The 22,657-nt window shown below is 39.2% G+C and overlaps 1 protein-coding gene across 2 annotated transcripts in view; it reads left to right on the top strand.

The window, feature by feature from the left end:
• Nucleotides 1–16,221: 16,221 nt before the first annotated feature.
• LOC146514484 (matrix metalloproteinase-17-like) overlaps nucleotides 16,222–22,657 on the top strand; it is a 90,636-nt gene continuing 84,200 nt past the window's right edge. For both annotated transcript variants that reach the window (XR_014875097.1, XM_085166459.1), the window contains exon 1: nucleotides 16,222–17,004. Coding sequence is in view for 1 of the 2 variants with exons in the window: in XM_085166459.1 (XP_085022585.1) it covers nucleotides 16,861–17,004 (144 nt within the window). In the remaining variant the exon portion in view is untranslated. The remainder of the gene's footprint in view (nucleotides 17,005–22,657) is intronic.

The following is a 22,657-nucleotide window of genomic DNA, read 5'->3' as shown; positions in this document are numbered from 1 at the left end:
AGTGTTGTATTCCTCGATACACAATGGATACAATATGTGTTTTCATGTGGTATTGAAAGTTTGCAATGTTGGTCACTTTTCTGACTGTACACATGTACACACAAATACATGATTAATTTTCTTTATTTTTTTTTAGCAGGGTCCCATAGTCTGCTACTTTTTCCCAGTGATTGTTTAAGCAAAACTACAAGCATTCACTTTGCTATATGCTCAGCTACACCTGGAAAAATAATGTTCAAGTGACCTGTGACAGAATACAGTTCTAAAATGTCAATGCCAAGGCCAGTCATGCACACGATCTGCTTGCCATGATGTTATTCAGCTGAAAAACATCAAATGCAGGTTTTCTACATATCAGAGCAAGTGCCACAATAAAAGATCCCAGCTGGCCACTGGATTCAAACACGGGACTTTATTGTTGTGAGACAACTGTGCAGACCCAATGAAATGTTTTGTGTGCAAAATTATTTAAAAAAAAACTTGTGCAAAGTAATATTTAGCTATAACTGACTAAAATCTCATATTAATAAATATTTTTTGGCACACTTAAAAAAGATTAGTCACCATCTTTTTCATTATGACTAATGGGAAGGCACTAAACAGGTTTTTTTTGTTTTTGCTTAAAATTGATTGGTAATACAAGTAGCAGATGGCTGGTCAGTCGCTCCTTTCTACAAGATTGCAAATTATCTCAAAAATAAAGGAAGTCACTCAGCCGCAATCTGGACCCTTGCAAATACTTGTTCTCTGAAGCAGCAGAGAAACGCTGTGAAGTTTGTTTACTTGCACTCTGATTATTCCATTAATGTTAATTTAACGGAGGAATCAAAGGGAGAAATTGAATATTTTGAAAGCTCAAAGCAGAGCACACTCATCTGTGCTATGTTTCTATAAATAAGTAATCAGGAAAAAAGGTTAAAAGTTGTTATTAAAGTCATATATTAAAAGATATTAAAAGTCATGGAAGGAATCTAGTTTGCTTATTTTACTGTGTTGAAGAGGGCTGTGCTGATCAAATCAAACCTATTGTTTTTAACCATGTAGCATTTGAAATTTTGTATGGGTTTTTTTCTGTTTATTTTCTGGAGAGGTATTTTCACCGCAGTGACCATAAGGTTAACGCAGATATACACATTAAACCTGACAAAGCATAATTACATTCTGTAATAAGAACTAGTTAATTCCTACCAAAGCTACAGCTGTGATAATCCTTTTAATGTCATCTCTCACCCTTCCATTCCAGTTCCTAATGTTTACACCCAATTAGTGTCTCTGCACAAGTCTGGCAGTTGGACTTGTACTCTTATGCATGACTTCGTACAATCTCTTGGGCCTTTCATCATCTCTAATACCTTGTTATCTGCAGTAAGCCAAGGGCCAGCTGAACCCGATATCGTATAATTACCAGTGAATGAGTCCCTAACTGCCTTTTATTTGTCATCAATTATTCATGTACTTGCAGGTGAGCAAGCTCATGCATCTGAGCCATACTTGTATGACCTTTTCTTAAATGAAAGGGTAACAAACAACCCCTCACACACAATCAGTGTTCTACAACCAAAACTCCAAAACAAAAACAAAAGTTGGAACAACATTTGCATAAAGTGTAAATCAAAAGAATGCAATCTCAAACTAAGCCATTGTGAACATCTCAAAGAAGCAAACACGCCTCAAAAAAGTTTGTCGTGCCCAATAGATTCTTACTCAAAAAACAAAAAAAGCAGTCATTGACCCTGTTTTACTATTTTATTCATATATATATACATATATATGAACAATGTCGTTGATCAGCTGAGAATAACATAGCTGTTTGACTGACTGGGCATAGGCTTTGGCTTCCCAATAGCTCAGAAAGTCTGCATATATTTTCAATCTAACACTAGAAAATGCCAAATAAAGAGGACATAAGAACAGTGCATATAGTTATGCACTGTTAGTTATTCCTATGACTTCTGGATCGTCATACTGATGAATCCTACCTGTGGGTAATTTTCCTCTTTTATCTAATCAAAAACTACCAGAGACAAGAAATTAATGGTTCACTACCTGCTGACCTTTCACTTTTCAGGCGCCCCATGCTCATGTATGGAGGACTTTCCCCCCTTTGTATCACAAACTGTCCATATAAGCTGTTTTCATGCTTATTCAGACATTATTGCTGGGCTGAGGGACCTAAAATGTCCACAAGAACATCTTAGGTTTGAGCTTTTTATCATTAAAGTGGGTTAATGATAACAGCTTCATTCTGGGTTGGGGGGAAATTAAATCTGTGTTTGATTTAGTAGACCCTAAGTAAAAAACAGCAGCAAGTTGCTTGGAGAACTGATGTCGTTGAGATCTCCAGTTCAAACAGTTATTTAGACTGAATGGCCATGATGGGATTTAAGGAAGATTAACTCAAGAATGAAATCCTAAATCCTAAATACTAATCTTCTAAATACAATAGTCTTACCCTAACAGCTTGCTTTTTTCCCAGTTCTACTTGCTATGAGGGTCACTCTCTAATGCTGCAAATGGAACATGTTTCTAGAAGTAGTTTCTTGATTTCTTACTTCATAACTGTTTTTGATGTTAAGGCACAATAAAATTGAAAACAAAAAACAAGCGAATAAGAATGAGAGAGGGGGTTTTAAATTTGGAATGCTCCCAAATGCTTTGGCACATTTTTCAAAACATTGTTTTTGGATTTCTCCAAACAGCTCATGTGCTGCAGATTGCTGTAATTCATCCAGAAACTTTTTGCATCACTGGAAAAAGCCGTCGCCACCAAAATGACAAGTTCCTTTGACAGTGTGTAAAACCAAGGAGGTCGACCTATTTAGATGGTGTGTCAGAGTGGATACTCTATATTCTGATACATTTTACATTACACACAGACAAAACTATTATTTACCTTTTGTGTGAGAAAAATATCAAGCAATAGTAACACAATGTGGTACAATAAAGTACAGGAAAAAATGAAAACTTACATATCACAGCACTGAACAACAATGTAAAGTACATAGATAGCACTTTTCTAGTCTTACTGGTAATTCAAAAGTTACAAGCCACATTTTAAAAATTCAAATCTATACATTCAAAGCACTTCACAGAGATATGCAATCACAAATTGCATCTCTGTGAACTGTGGGAGAAGGCCAGAGTACCCAGAGAGAAAACCAACATGGGGCAACATGCAAACTCGGCACACAAAGGCCCCAGCTGGTGGTTTCAAGCCCAGGATGAAGTGGAAACCTGTATAGGGCTTACCCTGCCTCCTGCCCCATGACAGATGGGATAGTCTCCAGTCCCCCGAGACCATGAATTGCATAAATGGAAGAGATGGATGGATGGATTTCCTAAAGTGATCAAACATGCACACAAAAAATTGTTTTATTCTTTTGTACAGGTGCTACTAATTTTTGTTAAATTTGACCCACATCTGTTCAGATGAAATTTAGGATTACAAGGATGAATCAAATCAAATACATTTGTGTTTTTTATGGAATCTTGAAAGTGTATATGCCATGTCTGTGCATTTTCTATGGATAGAGTTCACCGGGTACTTTGACACTGTGAGAACTGTCTGTGTTTCTACTATATTTGCCCAGGTTTCTGCAGAGAGACGAACCTAATGGTCTTCAAAAGATCATGAGGGAATTTTGAATCAGTGAAAACAACATAACGTATTTTTCAGACCACAAGGCGCACCGGATTATAATGTGCAGTCAGATAAGTCAAACTTTACTCAAATCATTCTTCTTGCTTCCTCCACTTCCGTTCCATTGATTCATTAATGTTGAATTCTCTCGCAGCTGCTCTATTCCCATGTTGTTGCAGTATATTAATAACTAACCTCGTTTGTGGATGGATTATCTCAGTTGTTCTCCTGACTGAAGTTTGGTCCAGAGGTGTCGAACTCCAGGCCTCGAGGGCCGGTGTCCTGCGGGATTTAGATCTCACCCTGTTTCAACACACCTGAATCAGATGATTAGTTCATTACCAGGCCTCTGGAGAACTTCAAGACATGTTGAGAAGGTCATTTAGCCAATTAAATCAGCTGTGTTGGATCAAGGACACATCTAAAACCTGCGGGACACCGGCCCTCGAGGCCTGGAGTTTGACACCTGTGGTTTACAGCATCCTGCCATGCGATTGCATTTGTCCCTAACCATCGGGAACCCTCACGTTAACGTTCATCGAGAGGAAAAAAGTTAGTGTTCATCCTCCAGCTTCACTGTGTTTATGTTATGCTAACATAGCTGTGTTGCTAGTGATCACGTAGCACATCATTATACACCAGCTAGTCCAACTTCAGTAACCCTACAAAAGTCACTGCTGTTTAGTTTCCTGTCTTCATTTATGTTGGAAGTGATAGCAGTGCTGTACCTTTTAATTCTTTCAGAAATCTCTCGGTCAGAACATGGTACATCATGTTTAGGTGGAAACTAGCGAGCTAACTTCCTGCTAACTTCCACTCCGTTAAATTTAATAAATTCTGTTTTCATGGATGCCTGGATGTTAAACTTTATTGTTACACCTGGTAAAGCAGCAACACTGATCATTTTATTAAAGATGAAAGAATTTAGACAGTTTTTAACTCTCAGTGATGCTGCAGTGTTCATTTGACTTTGGGACCTGAAGCTGAAGTTTTCTCCTGGATTACTCCACGAGGCTCCTGACTACGGTACCCATAATGCTCCGACAATCCATGAAGCGGTGTGGCTTCATAGCTTAAAATTAACGCATTTTAAGTGCGCCTTATAGTCCAAAAAATACGGTAGGAGTGATAATAATGGATTGGATTTATATAGCGCTTTTCAATGCCACTATTCATTCACTCTCACACACTGGTGGAGGCAAACTATGGTTGTAGCCACAGCTGCCCTGGGGCAGACTGACAGAAGCGAGGCTGCCATATCGCGCCATCGGCCCCTCTGGCCAACACCAGTAGGCGGTAGGTGAAGTGTCTTTCCCAAGGACACAACGACCAGGACAGAGAGCCCAGGGATTGAACCGGCGACCTTCCGGTTACAGATACGCTTCCCAACCCCCTGAGCCACGGTCACCCCGTATACCGACCGTATAGTACACATGAAGAACAGAGGTCAGAGGGTGTCTTGAGAAATGCTGCCTGAACACAGACACACAATCTTTAATAGGGCAGCAGGATTAGCAGTGTTTTCTCATAGGAAGAAGGTTCTTGGTTCAAATCCCAGCTAGTGCCTGTTCTTTGCATGTTCTTTCTAATGCTGCATGGATTTCCTCTGGCTTTCTCTCAATTCAAAGACACTGGGTTAGATTAGGTTATGTTAACTGGCAATTTTAATATGAAATTAATGTATATGAATGTATAATTAAAGTGTGACTTGTACTTAAAAGTGCTTTGAGGGGGTGCAGTAAGACTACAAAAGAGCTATATACATGCAGTTGTGTTTCATTGCACCTAAAATGTAACTTCAGAATCATCTAAAAATAAAAATCACAGAATCCATTTATTCCAAGGTTACTGAGATTAATACAGAAATTAATGGGCGGGGGCGGGGATAATATGATTATAAAAGCACATGAGCTGCCATTTCAATGAGTGTGGGGAAACACATGCGAGGTTTCCTGTCACTGTTGTGAATGCACAGACTAGTTTCCAAAAAGCAGTTGTTTATGTTTTGTGTTCTAAATCTAAATTAATATTATTTTCACATTGATAATTATGGATGGTAGTTATGAGGATTTTTTAATGACACAGCAGCGATGACAGTGTTTAACTGTTGTATCAGTAGTATGAGAAATCCCAGTAGTTCCACAATGTTCTTTCACATTCAATAAAACACATTAAACTGATTATTGTTGTCCTGTGTGATATTGTGTGATAACAGATAAAAGCAATTAAAAAAAGAAGGAAAAAACAACTTTACAGGTTTCTTTCTGCAACAAATCTGACACAACCTTTTGGGAAGACAGCTGTTGTATTGCACTGGTGGTCCATAGCAGAGTCCGCCAGAGCGACGCCTTTGTGCAATAACAAATGTTGCCTGACAGAATGTCCTTGAGAGATGTGTGGAGGACATTAAAGGCGTAGATGAATGCATTTCTGTCCTTCAGTCACGGCAACACTGAATTGTGACAAGCCAGTTAATGCTAACTATTCCTTCCTTTGCTGACAGTTACTAACTTTGAAGGAAAAGCAGAACTGACCCTACTCCTGTGCAACAGGAGAGCAGGAAAGTGACACAGAGAACATAGAGTAACGCTTCCTTAGAATTAAACATAAAAATCAGAGGTGTGCTCTGAGACAAAAATCTCTATTTACTTGTAGAAAGATATGAACGAGTTGTTGTTGTTGTTTTTTTTTGTTTTTTTCCATGCAGGACATGGTACCATCGTGTGCAGCTGGATGGACATGGCGGATGAGAAAAAAGATTACCTCAGGATAGGTGTAGATGAGCCCCAGGCACAATTTCAGAGAACCACTTCCAATCTAGGACACACTCACAAAACCTCTGGGCGGAAGGAACCATCAGGATTACTCTCCAGTCTGATTAATATGGACAAAGGAAAGGAAAGATGTGTATGTATTGCATGCCCAACCTCTTGGCCTCTCATTTCACTATCCAATATATGTTGTTTTTCTTTTTTTCCTTTTTTTTCACACTCAGGAGGACTAAGAAGAAGGAGGCGGTCACGTTGCACCTTCTGACATTCATCTTTTTTACAGCAGCAGTGTAGCTTGTCTGCATGCAGCTCTTTCAGCTAACATAATCAGATTTCATTATACTGTGCTACAGCTGGCCTGTTACAGATTTAATCAATCGTCTAATGTAGTATTGCCACTAATTACAAATACATATTGAGATCAATATGCATTTCACACATGCAGAATCTCTCAGGAGAAAATGCTGCACAGTGTGTGGCATCGTGTATAAACCAACCAGCTGAAGAGATCCATAAATTAAATATGAATATCGCATTCATACAACTGAAACCTACCCTGTTCTTTCACGTGAAATGTAACCCATACTGAATACTGTAGGATAATGCTATAAAGCCAATTTAGGCCCCTAACTGAATTAATCTGGTCATTAATTAAGACGGGATGATTAAAGGGAACACCCCGAGTGTGTTTGTCTTGAAAAGCTGCCACATAATTTTAAGCCAGTCTGTCATAAATCTATCTACCATTTATGTTGGTTTGAGTAATGAATTTAACTTTAAATGAAAATGTGGAATAGAAATTAAGCAGTCTGGCTAAGGTCTGGATTTCCAGCAAATGGAATTAGCTCAGATTTAGTTAGCTAGTTAGTTACTATAGTTAGCTAGTTAGCTAATAGGTAGTATCTGAAGCAAAAGTTCTTGTGCAGGAGATGTTCTTGAGGTCATAACCTGAAGACTTCAGTCAGCCTTAAAGTAACTGACAAACAGTCAAAACGCTCAGGAGAGCAAAGCATTGTTCTGCCTACTACACCTAAAGGCCAAGGTATTGCTAACTGGTTGATCTATGCCATGGTCTGTGGATAGTGAGTGAAAGAATAAAAATGCAGATGCAAGAACTGGAAACGAGTTTCCACTGAAGCGTGTCTGAGATGGGAGCATGGTCCTACAGGAGAAGAGAAGCTACTACTCCTCCACATCAAAAGGAGACAGTTGAGATGGTTTGACTAGGATGCCTTCATGATGCCTTCTAGTGTTAGAGCAGCGGTCCCCAACCCCCGGGCCTCGGACCGGTACCGGTCTGTGAGTCGTTTGGTACCGGGCCGCGAGAGTTGAGGCTCAGGTGTGAAATGTATAGTTTTCAGGGTTTTATCGGTTTTCAGCGTTATTTTGTTATCGTTTTTATCATTTACTCGGTTTTCCTTGGTCTTTTCACGTGTGTTATGAATAAATTTTCTTTTTTTCGGTATCGGTACTAGTTTTTTTTTGTTGTATTTATCCGCGACACCTTAAAGGCCGGTCGATGAAAATATTGTCGGGCATAAACCGGTCCGTGGTGCAAAAAAGGTTGGGGACCGCTGTGTTAGAGTGTTTCATTCTCCCCTACGGGGAAAGACCTGGGGCAAACCCAGCAAATGGAGATGTTATGTTCCAGGGATCACTTAAGAAAATCTCTGTGTCATTCTGGAAAAGTTGGAGACAATGGGTCTGGATATTTCTGCCTACACTGCTGTGCTGAAACTGAATGAATGAATGCAGAGTTGGACTTAACTCCATGTGGCAAATTGCCATATCTTATTGTTAGAGCCCTTTGTGTATGCCATCATTTTTTTGTTTGTTTTTTAATCTTGTTTGGCTTTTAATCAATAGCGATGTTTATGATTGTTAACAACAACAATTTTTTATATGAAAGGGTTTAAGTAAATCTTAAGTAAAGCCAAACTGATTCATCCATGCATTTGTTGGGTCTTTTCTGTAACTCAATTGCAGTCAGTCAGTGCTCCCCCGTTTATCATCTATTAGATTTCCAAGCAGAACAGAACAGAGGACCAAAAAGTACAACAATCAGCTCTTCTTCATACAATTAGTTTTAAAATTAAGTTTGTGTCATTTTTTAAATGGTGTTTAATCAATATTGGAATCAAAATTCGATTACAATTTAATGTCTGTTAAAGATTGATTCAGCATTTTGAAGACAGTTAAATTAGGTGTTTGCACTGTTATTACTTAGAACAAGCCTACTCCCCCAAACCCCCAAAAACCTGATTTATTCAGTGAATACCAGTTCCAGAAGAAGCATTTCCTCAAGTACTGATAAGAGTGAGAGACTTGACTATATCAGTTTAACAGCTGTTATCACTAATTACTTTGTTGATTTTTAATTTACATAATAAAACATGCAGTCAGATTATAAAATGTTATGGATTCAACCACCAGCCGGTATTTATTAGTTAAAGCATCTTAAAAAATCAGTGGAAATGAGGGAAAGTATATCTTCAGATTTGTTTTTTGTGTATTTTTAATGCAGGACTTTTAACAGAAAATAATGTAACACTGCATTTTTAGAGCAAGGTAGAGCTGCAGGAGAACCAAATTAAAAAGTAAACGTTTTATGGGCCTTCTTTATGTCCAGTACAGAATCATCAACTTATTTTACATCCTGGCTGACCTCATAACTATTTACAGGTGATAGAACACATCCATGGGCCCAGCCAAAACCTTTATTCTAAATCACTTGGGGATATAACAGGAGAGACAATAAAATCGAAGCATGCAGGTAAATCCCCTTCAAATAATCTCTAGGCTATGTAAAAGTATAAAGTATTCAAAATAGTTTCCTATGTAAAGTAGCAGTATATATAACAAGTGTAGTTAAGTAAGTTATTTAAATTGTTTTAAATAACAGAATAGGGCTTCCGTAAGTGTTTAAGAAAAGCTTACTTAATTACTAACTATTGCTGTTATATTGTCCTCTTGTTACAATACCTCAGTTTCCTTTCTCAGTGTATTTAATGTGTTTACGTAACAGATAATCATATTTAAGCCATTTTTATAGAGATTAACAGCAATTAATAGAAGAAGAAGAATAGTTTGAAAATTTAAAAAATATAAATGCCCAAACAAGTAACTGGGCAGGGCCGGCAAAATTAATCCCATCAGAATGAAGATTCTCTTGAATGTTTTGTTTCTATATCAAAATATTCCTATTTTGCTATTATTATTATTTTTTTTAAATCCTCTTTTGTGTTTTGATTAGTTTTTTTGTTGTTGTTTTTTTAACATCCAATGACATTTATTGTTTTTTTCTGGAATAAGAAAAAACCCATGTTAAGAAGGTACACTGTATTTGCAAAACCCAAGGTCTGTTGAAGGAATGGTACTATCACACTTATTTATGCCTTTTGTACCCAGAGCGATGAGCAAACTACACATCCAATCCAGGTACAAATGGAAAATAACTGTCCGGCTTCTCTTGCTGCTATTTTGTTTTCTTAAGTGCATTAACTATCACATTATGATAAGCAAAATCTCATTGTAACACAGTCTAAAATTATTAGGAAAAATCTGAATGGTAAGACTGGCAAGAACTCTCTACTTATCCAGTTTCTTCCAACTACCAGTCAATTTTGAATGACTCTTTTGTTACTTGGAAACAGAATGGCATAAGAAACATTTAGGCACTTTCACAAATTGAAATAATAATTTGGTATAATCACGGGTTTTTTTTACATTTGTTCGTTTTTTGTGACACCTGCAGAATCTCATAGGGAAACTGTGTGTGTGATTCCTGCTGAGCCTTTGAGAAGGAGTGTAATCTCCTTTATCTATAACTGCTTACTCAGTCTTCAAAATCTATCAATAGAGTCCCTAAAATATGCATAGCAGGGAGATTTAGCAGAGGAACGAGGCACTGGAAGGGATACATAATGCCTAAATTCGTGCTAACAAAAAAAACACAAAAAAACACAAATGTTGCATCGTCTTCATTTTTCCAAAATGTAACCTTCTGAAATGTTTAAAAAATATAGATTCAACATGTGTTAGTAAATACAGATTGACCCCAGCCTCATTGGCACATTCTCTCTGGTAGCATCCCAGTTCAAGGTCATATTGGAGTTCAAACTTTTAAACACAGAGAAGGTAATGCTTGAGCTTAAACTTGACTTTCTAAAACAATTACTTCAATTTATTTAGTCAGTTAATACATTTGGGGCTTTAATACAAGGGCACCCCACCCCAAGGGGGGTGGGGTGCCCTTGGCCTCTCGGCCTGGGGCTCGGTCACTCTGGCACAGCTGGCTGCCGGCGGAGCTCACAGGCATGTCACTGCAACCCCCCATGTTGTTTATATTCTGCTTCCAAAAAGCCAGAGTTTCTTGTTGTTGTTTTTTGTTTTGGTTTTTTTTTTAAGTGATCTAGATCAATATTTCTTCAGACTTTTGGAAGATCTTTCAGATTCTTCTTCAGACATTGGCTGCTTTTTCACTTATTTTCAGTTCAGTCCTTGTACTTGTATGGGGGAAAAAACCCGACAAAGACCTGACACAGAACCCGAGAGATGCATTTGGCCCTTTAGTTGATTCATCTACTGCTTGCTGAAGGCTCATCTGAAGAGATGGCCTCAGTGGAAGGGTAGCTGTCACTCTTCTTTGGAAGGGAAATAGGGAGAAAAAGCTGAGGTTACCAAATTACACAAGAACTGGACTGAAAATCATTGGTAACAGATCTGATGGAGTGATGAATCCAAATTTGAAAATAGTAGTTTTACTGACCATTGTCAGTATATACAGACAAGGTCATGAGAGAGATAAGGTCATCTGTAGCCAAATGTAACACATGGTGGAGGTGTTTTCATGGTTTGGTGTGGGAAATTTGATGGAATTATAAATGCAGAAAAGTGCTGTTAAAAATAACACCTAGAAAGCATTCGATTGGCACCAGCTTCATTTTTCTGTATGACAATAGAAGCATAACTGGATAGAAAAGCACACAAACTGGCCTCCCCAGATCCAGGACCTCAACATTACTTTGAATGTCCTTCAAGAAGCCTTGAGAAGTAAGGAGAACCTTTCCATTTTCCTAGCAAAATATTTAAGCAGTAGCCTCATAACTTTTTCCTGGTACTATATAGTCAGCATCCTGACTGTAATTTTAAAAATAATTTAAAAAGTATCTTTGAACTATTATTTTTGGTTTTGTTTTGGGGTTTTTTATCCTAGCGCAGAAAACCCATCTCAATAGGACTACAGAAGAACTCGAGCACCTGTTTGTTTGTTTTACTAAATTCTTTGCTTTGCTGCATTTTATGTGTTTTGGAAATTAATTTAAAAAGAACAAACAAAAGCTAAAGAATAGCAAAAAATAAATAAATAAATAAATTTACAGAGAAGATTAGCAAAGAGAGTCAGTAATCATCCATCTGCAAACGTCAATGAGCATGTGTGCAGACCAGCCAGCTCACAATATGGTGAAAATGTCTTCACACAGGCCAAACAGCTGAAAGCTGATAAATGACCTGTGTCTGCTGTATATATCTACATGCAGACCTGAACTCTGTTTCCTTTATGCTTATTTGTTTTTGGACACTTCTGGGCTTCTCCTACTAGTCGTACTTTAAAAGACACAATCATATGAATTATGGAGCATGTCCTCAAGCATCTTACAGAAAGCGTGCATGAAGGGCTGAGAAAGTCTGCGGGATATCCCTCATGTCTTCTCACTGTAGATTTTATGGTGGGCTGCCCCCAGCGTTTGTGGACTTACAAGAACTATACATCAAAGTCTGTGAGAATGTGACAGAAAGATTGGGTAAGGCAGACTTTGAAGGGGAGGAGGAAAAAGAGAGATGTGGAAATAGAGAGAGACGCATTTGAATCAACAACACATGCACACACAAACACACAATGATTGATTAATTATAACATATCCTTGATTGATTTTACTGTCCAGGGAGATATTGTTAACTAAATAAATGTAATCAGAAGCATTATTTACAGTAAAGCTCATGCACTCTGGCAGGCTAAATGGAGTTTACTACATTCAACCTTCCCAGGGGTGAATATCTACATTTAACCAGTTTACGTGTGTATATTATTTATGCAGTGTTCCTGTGGTGCATCAAAAGCTATGTGTTAAATGCCACATAAAATAATTTTTAAGTCTCAGAAAGGGCCACAGTCTTGTACTTGTCACTGCTACTCCGGATTGCTGTGAGCAAGGCAGCAGAACCTGCTCAGAATGAGAACAAAAATGTGACAAATGGATGCTGTTTAGATGAAATTGAGATTTCCGAGTATAACTCCAGTCTTGGCTCTGGAACTTTAAATAGTTCAGGAGGGTCAGTGGAGATGGGAAAAAGTATTACTGTGGATTTTTAACCATTTTCAGCAAAATGGTAAACATTTAGGAGGCTGCAGATCAAAAGATGTATTTTTTTATAAGTCTGAAACAAATCAAGCATAATTTGTTTAATTATTTGGATTATGGTCATGTTGAAAATGTTGCTTTTTTTGTAATGTAGTTTACTCTTGCGTAAATATCTCTGCAACAGGTTATGAAACAGACCACAGAGGGTCTGACACACATGCAATAGACAAAGATAAATCATTTACATGACTTAATAAGAATGATCAAATGTCGTCTCTCTGATCACACAACAACCCAGTAAGGCACACAACAACAATCGCATTGCTGCTCAATGCCATCAAACAATGCACTTGTCTGTTGAGTTTTATCCTGAGGAATTCAAAAGGTCTGCGGCCATTTGGCACAATATTCTACAATAAATATTAAAATGCACACCCTACAGTAGCAGCGGCCAAAAAACTCAATTCAGTCCACGTCTGCACTGGGCAATGGCTCTTCCTATCATTATGCGATCTGACCAAGAAAATGAGCTAAATTTCTCTGGGAAGGAGTCTGAGGATGGCGAAACACTTCAGGTAAAATGTGCACAGCAGACTGAGATGAGTAAATGGATGTTTTAACCTTCTGTTAATATAAAACCAGATGATTGAAGCTTCTTTTTTGCCAGCAGGCATGCTGTGAGACACAATATTCGGATGCTACAATTATCATAATGTTGTGGCAATATGACTAGTCTGACTGAGACTGGAAGCAGCTCTAACACAGCAGAACTTAATGTAGCTGAGCAAAAATATATTTTTCATGTCTTTCCCCCTCTGGACCAGTGACAAATGACTGCTGTAATGGATGAGAATAAATGTGTGTATATGTGCAAGTGTGTTCGTTCCTACCAAGAACAGGAGCACGACAAAATAAAAACAAGCATCAGTCATTTAAATGCGTTCAAATACGTTATTCTGTTTACATCGAGTGACCAGTCTGCATATGAACTAGTTAAATGTGCTCTCAGTATGCTTGTCATTACAATAATGCACCTACAATACCTGGTGGATTTAAATATTATGCAACACAAAGGAAATACATTAGTGCATTACCCTTTTTTTTTTTTTAGAAGAAAGGAACCACCTCATACCACTGTTTCATATATTAATTATCTCTGTAGCGCAGCAAATTGTTTTGTGTTTGCTCTGATGTTTTCTCAAATATGGTGAAAATAGAAGTGTAATGAGGGGTACAAAATAAAACATCTTTGCATTTCAGAGACATATGCAGATTCTCTACTTCACTGACCTAACTTCTGCTGATATGTTTATTAATTCCCATGTTCTTTAACTCTTTGAGCACTCACTGCTCATGGTTTAATTGAAAATCTGCATCAATAATATTACTACTTAGATGATTGCTTCGACTACGACTGCTGCCACTGTGGCGTCCTGAAAGGGCACAGTGGCGTCAAAGAGCTGACTGAATAACCTTGGCTGTGATCTACTTTGAAATGTTCCCATGGATGATGCAGTGAAGAAGCAACCATGACGTCTGCCTGTCCAACACCAATCAAATAACCCTTTTAAACTCTTTATGTGCCAATTAACTCAAAGTTTCTTCATTCCTTGCCATTGCATTTTCAATCTGTCCATCCATTCACTTTCACTTATCCAATGCAGGGTCATAGGATCTAATACCCACTGTCGCAGAATGAGAGGTGGACTACATCCTGGACAGGTCACCAATCTGTTACAGGATTGACACAGGGAGATAAGTCAATCATTTATATGCGCCAATTAACCTAATACATGCATGTCTTTGTTAGTGGGGGAGAAAGTACCAGGACAAAACCCAAACAGACCCAGAAAAAAGCACATGCAAACTTCACATAGAAGCACTATGATATGATTTGAACCAAGGACATTCCTGCTGTAGAGTGACAGCTCTAACCACCACACTGCTGTGCTGCCATGTATTAAAATATTAGTTGAATAAAGTCACAATTAGGGAATAAAAAGGACTAAAAATTGGATCACCTAGCCTTAATTAGCAGTGATTAAAACTGCACAATGAGGAGATCTGGAAGATCCAAGTTTACTATTTTAATGGCTTGTAGCAAGCTAATTCAAAATGTGTGATGGTAAACCCCAACCCACTTTGTGCCTTAATTATTACTTTATCTCTAAGTCTTGTGTTGTAAATGTACTCTTTGTCAATAAGACAAATTCAGGACTAAGATTAAGACTAAACAGACAAATTGAAATTTATATTCAAAGTCGGATTTCTTACCACAAATTCATAGAGTCCCCAAAGTGGAAATGAGACCACAGTGTTTGGCCTTACAGGAAGAAAGTAGATAAATTGGCAGTCTGGTGCTCTGATCACACTCTGCCTGAATATCAGCAAAACAAAAGAGATGATTGTGGATCTCCTGGGGTCAGGTCTGTGTAACCATCCCTCACTTTACATTAAGAGTAAGGAGATGGTGTGTGTCACCAGCTTGTAGCTCTTGGGGATAATGTTCACAGGAAACTATCCTGGGACTCCAACACAGCTTTGGCCATCAGTAAAGCCCAACAATGCCTCTTTTCTTTCAGGAAACAGAGGAAAGCAAAGCTACCACAGAGACTCTTGGTCAGTTTCTGCCTGTGTGCAATAGAGAGTGTTGCTGCCTGGCTCTTTAGCTGCACAAAAGGCAGAACAGGAAGCCATCCAGAGGATCATTAAAACGGCTGGAAAGATCATTGGGGCAGAGCTTCCATATATTACAACCATCTCCTCCCGCTGTTTGCAGCTACCTATCCTCACTGACTCTTCTCACTCTGCCCATCACCTGTTCCAGCTGCTCCCATCAGGCAACAGGTTCAGGTCCATTAAAGCAACGACTTGTGGAATGACAAACAGTTTCCATCCACAAGCAATCAGACTTCTTAATGGCTCGCATACACAACTCTTCCTGGCTTTAAATTACATAAAATTAATTTGTATTTACTATTTTAATTGTATTATTTATTTATTAGTTATTATTAATTGTTGTTGGAGACCCTGTACTGTCTTGTTCTTGTGACAATGACAATAAAGGCAAATGATCCTGGCGGGTGTATCGATGCATCCACTTGCAGTTAATCCATAATTAATTATTCACTTTTTTTTAATCCACTGGCACCAGAGGAAATTCGAGCAATCATGAAGTTAAGAGGATTTACCAACTGCGAAATACGGATATCTCAAAGATTCTGTCTGACCCTTCCAGTATATATTGCTGTATTTCCGTTTCAGGGAACAACAAGCACACTGGTATTGTAATGTTATTACCACGATGCATGGTCAAAAGACGCTCTTTTGCATCTTTCTTCAATCTCCTGTTTGTGTAACACACAGACAAACTCAAATTCACGCTACTGCTTCAAAACAGGATTTAGCCCAAGAAATATACACACTTAACACTGACACATTTCTCGTGTAAGGATAAAAGGATAAAAGAGCAAAATCGATCAACTGTGCTTTATGCCTTAACCCAAGCCACCCCTGAGACCTTCACGTTACGCACGACGCGCGTCATACATTAAGTAGAGTCCAAGTGGGCTGAGAAAGGCGCTGAACTCCCCTTCTCTCCCCCCCTTCTCCCTCCTTCCCCAGAATCCTTTGAGCCAAATACTCATCCACTCTCTCAGCGTGCCTGTCAACGTGCGATCTCCTCTCCTGCCCGGGACAAAGCCGCACACAGCTGCTTTCTTTCCACAGTGTTCGAGAGTGCACGATCCGGAGCGGACCTCGGGTGTCTTGCTGCTGGAATAAATAACCTGTGAAGGACTTCTTATACGGACTGAGAATATTCAGTTTGTTACTTCTTGTTGTGACCACTTAGGCGGTGATCACAAGTGTTATTTCGTAGAAAACAAAAACTTGAAATTCCTTAACGTCCCTACCGAAGAGAGAGAGAGAGAAAAACGGGTTTAATGTGTTTTATGTGCTTACGGTCAACAGTGAGGTAGACTGACTCGGGCACATTTCACAGAGTGTCGGCGTACGATTTATCCAATGGATGCGGCTGCCGGGGTCGATGTCTGAGCCCTGCAGGATCAGCCTGTCATAGGGCATCATGATTTCTTTGGTTCTTCACAAGTGGATGAGGAATATCTCTCCTAAGATGCTGCTGCTGGTGGTGGTGATGCCGGTATTGTGGTTTTTACCTCTGGCTGGAGCGGCTCCTTCTCTGACTACCGAGCAGCTGGACATGGGGGTGGTAAGTTTTCCATCTTTTTACACGGGGATAGGAAGTTTGCTACATTAACGTTTTTAGACATGCATGGGGAGTGGAAAGTTTTCAGACCTCCCGTGGGCATACCAACTCTCGGAAATGAGCAGTTTACCCTACTTTTGCATGTAGGAATGCCGTCCTTTCCATTTGATCGGAACTGTAACACCTCGCAGCGGTCCAGTGTCCCTAGGGTAGCCTGGCGTTGCAGACTGGGTGTAATGGAGAAAAATAGGAGACTGTTGCCAAAGCAGGAATCAGAGTCCCTGTAATGGTATTCAATAAATAAATGTAAATGTATTTGCCTTGGCGGCATATCGACCTCCTCCACAGCATGCTGACATAGTATATCCTCCACTGATGAATGGCAAGCGGGGCTCCCTTCCAGCGCGACGACAACCTCAGCCATAGGACATTATTTCCTTTCCTCAGTAATGCCTCTAAAAGACTACTTCAGTATATTTTCCTCATGCTGAGTTTGATCAGCATGAGGGAAAAAAAGATAAAGTGCAAACCTATTATTGGCGTGAGCTGCTAGTTTAATAGTTTTCATTAGTTTAGTGTGGCGATAAATGGAATTAAAGTGTGGAACAAGTCCATAATTGTAATGTGAATTTTACTATTTACACTCCGTTTTATGCATAAGCCTTGGTACAGTCAAAAAAAAAAAATCACTCCATTCCTCTCAGTGAACTGTATTCAGCAAATTAAAGCTATTGTATAATATTTTCATCAGCAGCTTGGGCTCACAATACTTCCACTTTATATTTGGAGTTTAATGAGCTGCGGACTTGCAAATTAAACAAGTATCTGATAATTAGGAACTCTTGAGACACTCTAATTAAGTGTATATGGCTATATTACAGATCAACTTAACTGTCTCATTAGGTTTTACTATTTCTTGTTATCTCCACATTGTTTTGCCTAATATAAAACCATAGAGATTCATCCCTCCGAGCTTTGATGGATTCATATTGTATTGCTGTTCATTCAGCTTGTGTCTCCCTGCATTCCAGCTGCTTGTTTGTCTTTTTTTGTCGTTGTTGGTGGTGGTGATGGAGAAGATTGCACATTAAGTCTGTTATCAAAGAACTTTCAGGGTTGGTTTTCAAGCTCGACCAGTTCCACGTATTACCTGGTGGATGTTTTGGAGACAACATTTTGTTTCCTTGGTCTTCAATATTCAGACCTGCAGACATGTTTTGACCTTCAGTTTCTCAGGTTTGAAGAATACAGTGTGTTAATTGCAAATGTTTGGTTGCCATACCTTAAAGCCATCTTGATACTCAACAAATACTTGGTCTCTTATGTAGCCAGGAGAAACAGAACAATGTGTCCCTGACTTAAGCAGTTTTTCTTACCACTAAACCATCCTGGTTTGAGTTGAAAAGACTGGTTGGGTTTAATATTTGCTACTTAAAGCACTATCCACATCAGTCATGTGTTTACATTGGATCTCCTCAGGTTTGTGTTAGCTGCTTCACTACGAGTGGCTTTAGATGGGTTTAACTATAATGTTTACGTAATTTTTAGCCTATAAATAGTAGTGGGGGTAATGTCTAAGCATCACTGACAGGAGTGGTTAGACACATTGTTTTCATTACTGATTAATGGAGCAATTTCTGCAACAAAACAGTTAGTTGTTATGTCTAAAATAGAAATAAATAGAAAATAATGAAGAAATACCTTTCACAGTGTCTTAGAACCCAAGGTGACATTCACACATTTCTGTATTTTTCTAATCAACATTCCAGAACCTCAAAGTCTCCCATTTGTAATTTGATAAAGCAGAATAAATACACAAATTAACACACTGGAGAAGTTTTGCTTGAAAGCTGGGGCTTTATCGACGCTCTGACACCACGTCATTCCCTATCGTAACGTTAGCACCTTAGACTCAACAGTTTCAGCATATAGCATGTGTGCAATACCAGGATTTTTTCCTCAGTATGTGAAAGCAGCTTTAGGATGGTCATGGGTAGGCAGATGGACAGATGAGCACCATTCTCCCCTGTGATTGGTTGATTAACTTTTAAATAAGACTTCTCCTGCATTGATGAAATCACCCTCAGCTGCTGAAAAACAGGTGGATAATTAGTTGTTGAGGGTCTGAGTAGCTTCTCCCCGGCTCAGCCCAGTGGTTTTCATAAGTGCTATACATTTGGGACTCGGTCCACAAAAACAACCATCTACCCACAGAAGCGTGTCCTGATCCCCAGCTCTACTGCTCCACAGTCCCATTACACTTCAGAGCCATTACTTGGCTTTTAGTCGTGCTGAATGTAGCGCTGAATGTATCCATCCCTCTTTGTAACCACTGTACACAGTGACCATAATTAACTGCACCACAAACTTAAGCACAGCTCTGAGACATGCAGTTTTCAGCTTTGCTGTTATCCAGCCCAGTACATCACTGCAGAGCACCAATTTGCAATTTCAGCATATGAGGGAACTACTACACAACAGCTATAATGGTCCCTGCACTATGTTTTCCACTCATAATGTCATTTTAATCCTGATGGCTGCTTTCTACTCCAGTACTGAATGTCTGACTTTCCTCTGGGAACTGTTCGTCTCTAATATTGTACTTGCTATTGCAGCTGTCTTAAGCTAGAGGTGTGGTGAGCGTAAAAGTTGTTGATAAAAGCACCTTAAGTACGCTTTAATGCTGTAAAAGTGTGGAAAAAAGGCCTTTCCTGCATTTAATCTTTTAATGCTAAAAATGTTAACTTATCTATTTTTTCATGTCTTTAAGCAATAAAACCAAATAAGTGTGTGGTATATGCCTGATGGGATAACCATTCCTTACCAGTCTGCCTCTAACTCTCATTTTGCTTCATAATTCCTTTAATGAGAGCACCATCTGGTCTTCTGTCCACTGAGTAGAGAAGGAAAAAAAAGGAAACCCTGGTAGACGCCACCCTCTTTACCACTGCTCCCTTTTTTCCTCTTCACTGCTAGACCTCATAATACTGAATTCTCATGCAACCGGCGTGCCCAGCCCCAACACTCCTCATTAGCTCTTTCTTTGCCTCTCATGAGTGCGCAGTTCACCAGTATTATATTCTGTCCCCTCAGTCATTCAGTCTCCTTCCTTCAATTTTCTTCTTCCAACCCAGATATAGGATGCTTTCTTTCTACCAGCACATCATGGTTCTTCTGATTACACATAGAGGCCCAGGGAGAGAGGCAGCTCAAAGAGAAAGCTGGATGCAGAAACAGTCAGGGGAAGGAGTGATGGAAGCATTGTGCACCAAAATGACTAATCAGCTATATATTATCAAAAAAAACCTAACAAAGAAGGAAAAGAAAAGACAGCAGATATTGAATGAAAAGCAGGAAAAAGTAAAATGCCACTTCATTTCTATCATGCCCGACTTTTGGATACTTTTAGCACTACCGTTCCACTTCTATCTTGACGTGTGACCCTTATGTCTGTACTACTGCGCCATGGGGATTATATCCAGGACAAGGGCATTTTTTTCTCTGATGTCAAGGGGTAGATTTCTGTGCAGCATTGTGTCATGATTAACAGAGAGCGAGAGAGAGAGCGTTCATCATGTAATATATAACACATTCCTGGCTTCTCGGGAAGAGGGAGATACTGTGGAAATGAACCAGTCCTTCAATCTGCTCCTTTCCAATCTGTCATTGCAGCTTTGCTAAGTGTAAAAGTTCTCTTGGGACTTGCAAGTTTCTGAGGAAACTGTCAGAGTTCATAATATCCTTAGAGCCCAATTCAGCAAGGATCTTAAGGGCCCTGGTGCTCTGTTGGCTGCGCTGTAGCATGCTGGTGTGGGAGTTAAGTGTGGCAGCTGCAGCACTTCTGCATGATGTTTTCAGCCAGCAAATGAATTTGTCTGTATTATTTAAGCCATGAATGTGATAGTTGGTCTTGCCTTGTTTGTTCAAACTGCTGAATCCCTTTCTAATAATGAAGTCCTGAATTTTCCTGATCTTTGGCTGGTTTCACAAAGAGTGACTCTGACAATGGCTCAAACGTAAGTAATCAGATATCAGTGGAATAATTTGCAACACATTTTGGGAAAATTAAGACACAGCTGGTCATGCAACCACATCAAAACACTTATCTTTATTTACTCCAGCAGAAAATGGAAGCGAGCCCATAAAACCAGTGCTCATTTCTGTGTAACTCTCTGAGTTAAATTATGACTACCTAACTATACTGGCGACTCTAAAATATCCTAGTAAAACAAGCCTCTAGTGCTTTGGGATGTGTTTTGTGGGTTGCTTGTGCATTTCAGATATATATGCACCAAAACAAATTCACTCTTTTTCTGCCGTCTGACTTTATGTAACAATAAAATGATTGAACTGGTTGGTGGCACAAGCACTCCAGGCTGGATCTTATCAGTTTATCTGCTTTTTATTTCAGCAGAAAAGGGTGGATATCTTAGTCTCAACACAGTAGTTCTCTCCCATCTATTTTTGTTTAGTTTTACAGTAGTGATGGATTTAATATTGTGGGCAAGTGAGTGATGTTTTCCACAACAGAGCTGCACGCGATTGGTTTGAACTGACTTCATTACTTGTGCAGGCACTCTCCAGGGCTCCCCATATAGAAAACCTCAAATCAACTCCATGTGGACAGTTCTATTTTAACTTCAGGGGCCCCGCCTTCCCTCTTGTCTTTGACCGGATCAAGGTTTTGGTTGCCGTTGCTATTCAAAGGGCCGACTACATCTTGTAATTACAGTGGTTTCTGGTGTTATGCTGGCTCACATGCTAAAACCTAAAATAATCCATAGCCATGCCAACTGAACTGCCAATAGACGGCTTTACTAGCACGATCAAGAAAACCCAAAAGGAACAACAAAGCTTCTCTGAAATTGCTTGCAGAAATTGGCAGAATTATAATAAATGTGGTTATGTCTGTATGTGAATGCCACTTTCTTCTTGTTTGTGTGTTTCTGTTTTATAAGTTGTGTATAGATCGGTGTGTGTGTGTGTGTGTGTGTGTGTGTGTGTGTGTGTGTGTGTGTGTGTGTGTGTGTGTGTGTGTGTTGGTCAGTGCCACACTAGTGATCTCATTATTTGTCGTTACAAAGCAGTTGTCATTTCTGAACAAGTGAAATAGATGGTTGAAATAAAGAAAAGGTGAGGGACTGGATGAGGACAAATGTTTGTCATCTTTGGAGTCAACTTCAAGACCGCTATGGGTTCATGATCCTATTCGTCTGAATGTCCAAATAAAATGAGGAGAATTACAGGAGCAGGAAGAAGACCAAGAGAGATTGAGTGGGTGGCAGAGATAAGCTGTGTCTCCATCCAAATATCACTGGCAATTAGACCTACTTTCTCTAGTCCACTGTTGATACTCAAACTCCTATCAAGTGAATATAATGAGCCAGTAACAATCTGCAGAATTTTAAGAGGCACTCATGATCCTGTAAATTGCAGTTTATTTGACTGTTTGAATCGCATTCTGAAGTGGGCTTAATTTTGCATTTGGGTTTATGGTAAGAACAGAGCTTTGCTGTTTCGGACTCAAGTTTAAAAATAGAGTCAAACACAGCGATATGGACACACTTGCACGTGTGTGCATGCTCTGTGTGTATTTTTGAATGAGCATGCTTAATGTAGACATGCCAGTTGCCAACATTCCTCAGCTAAAGCTAAA

Source organism: Neolamprologus multifasciatus, chromosome 7 (genome assembly GCF_963576455.1).
Source record: "Neolamprologus multifasciatus chromosome 7, fNeoMul1.2, whole genome shotgun sequence".
In the NCBI taxonomy this organism is placed as follows: Eukaryota; Metazoa; Chordata; class Actinopteri; order Cichliformes; family Cichlidae; genus Neolamprologus; species Neolamprologus multifasciatus.
The sequence above is the reverse complement of the archived record's forward strand: the minus strand, read 5'-3'. Positions and strand labels throughout refer to the sequence as shown.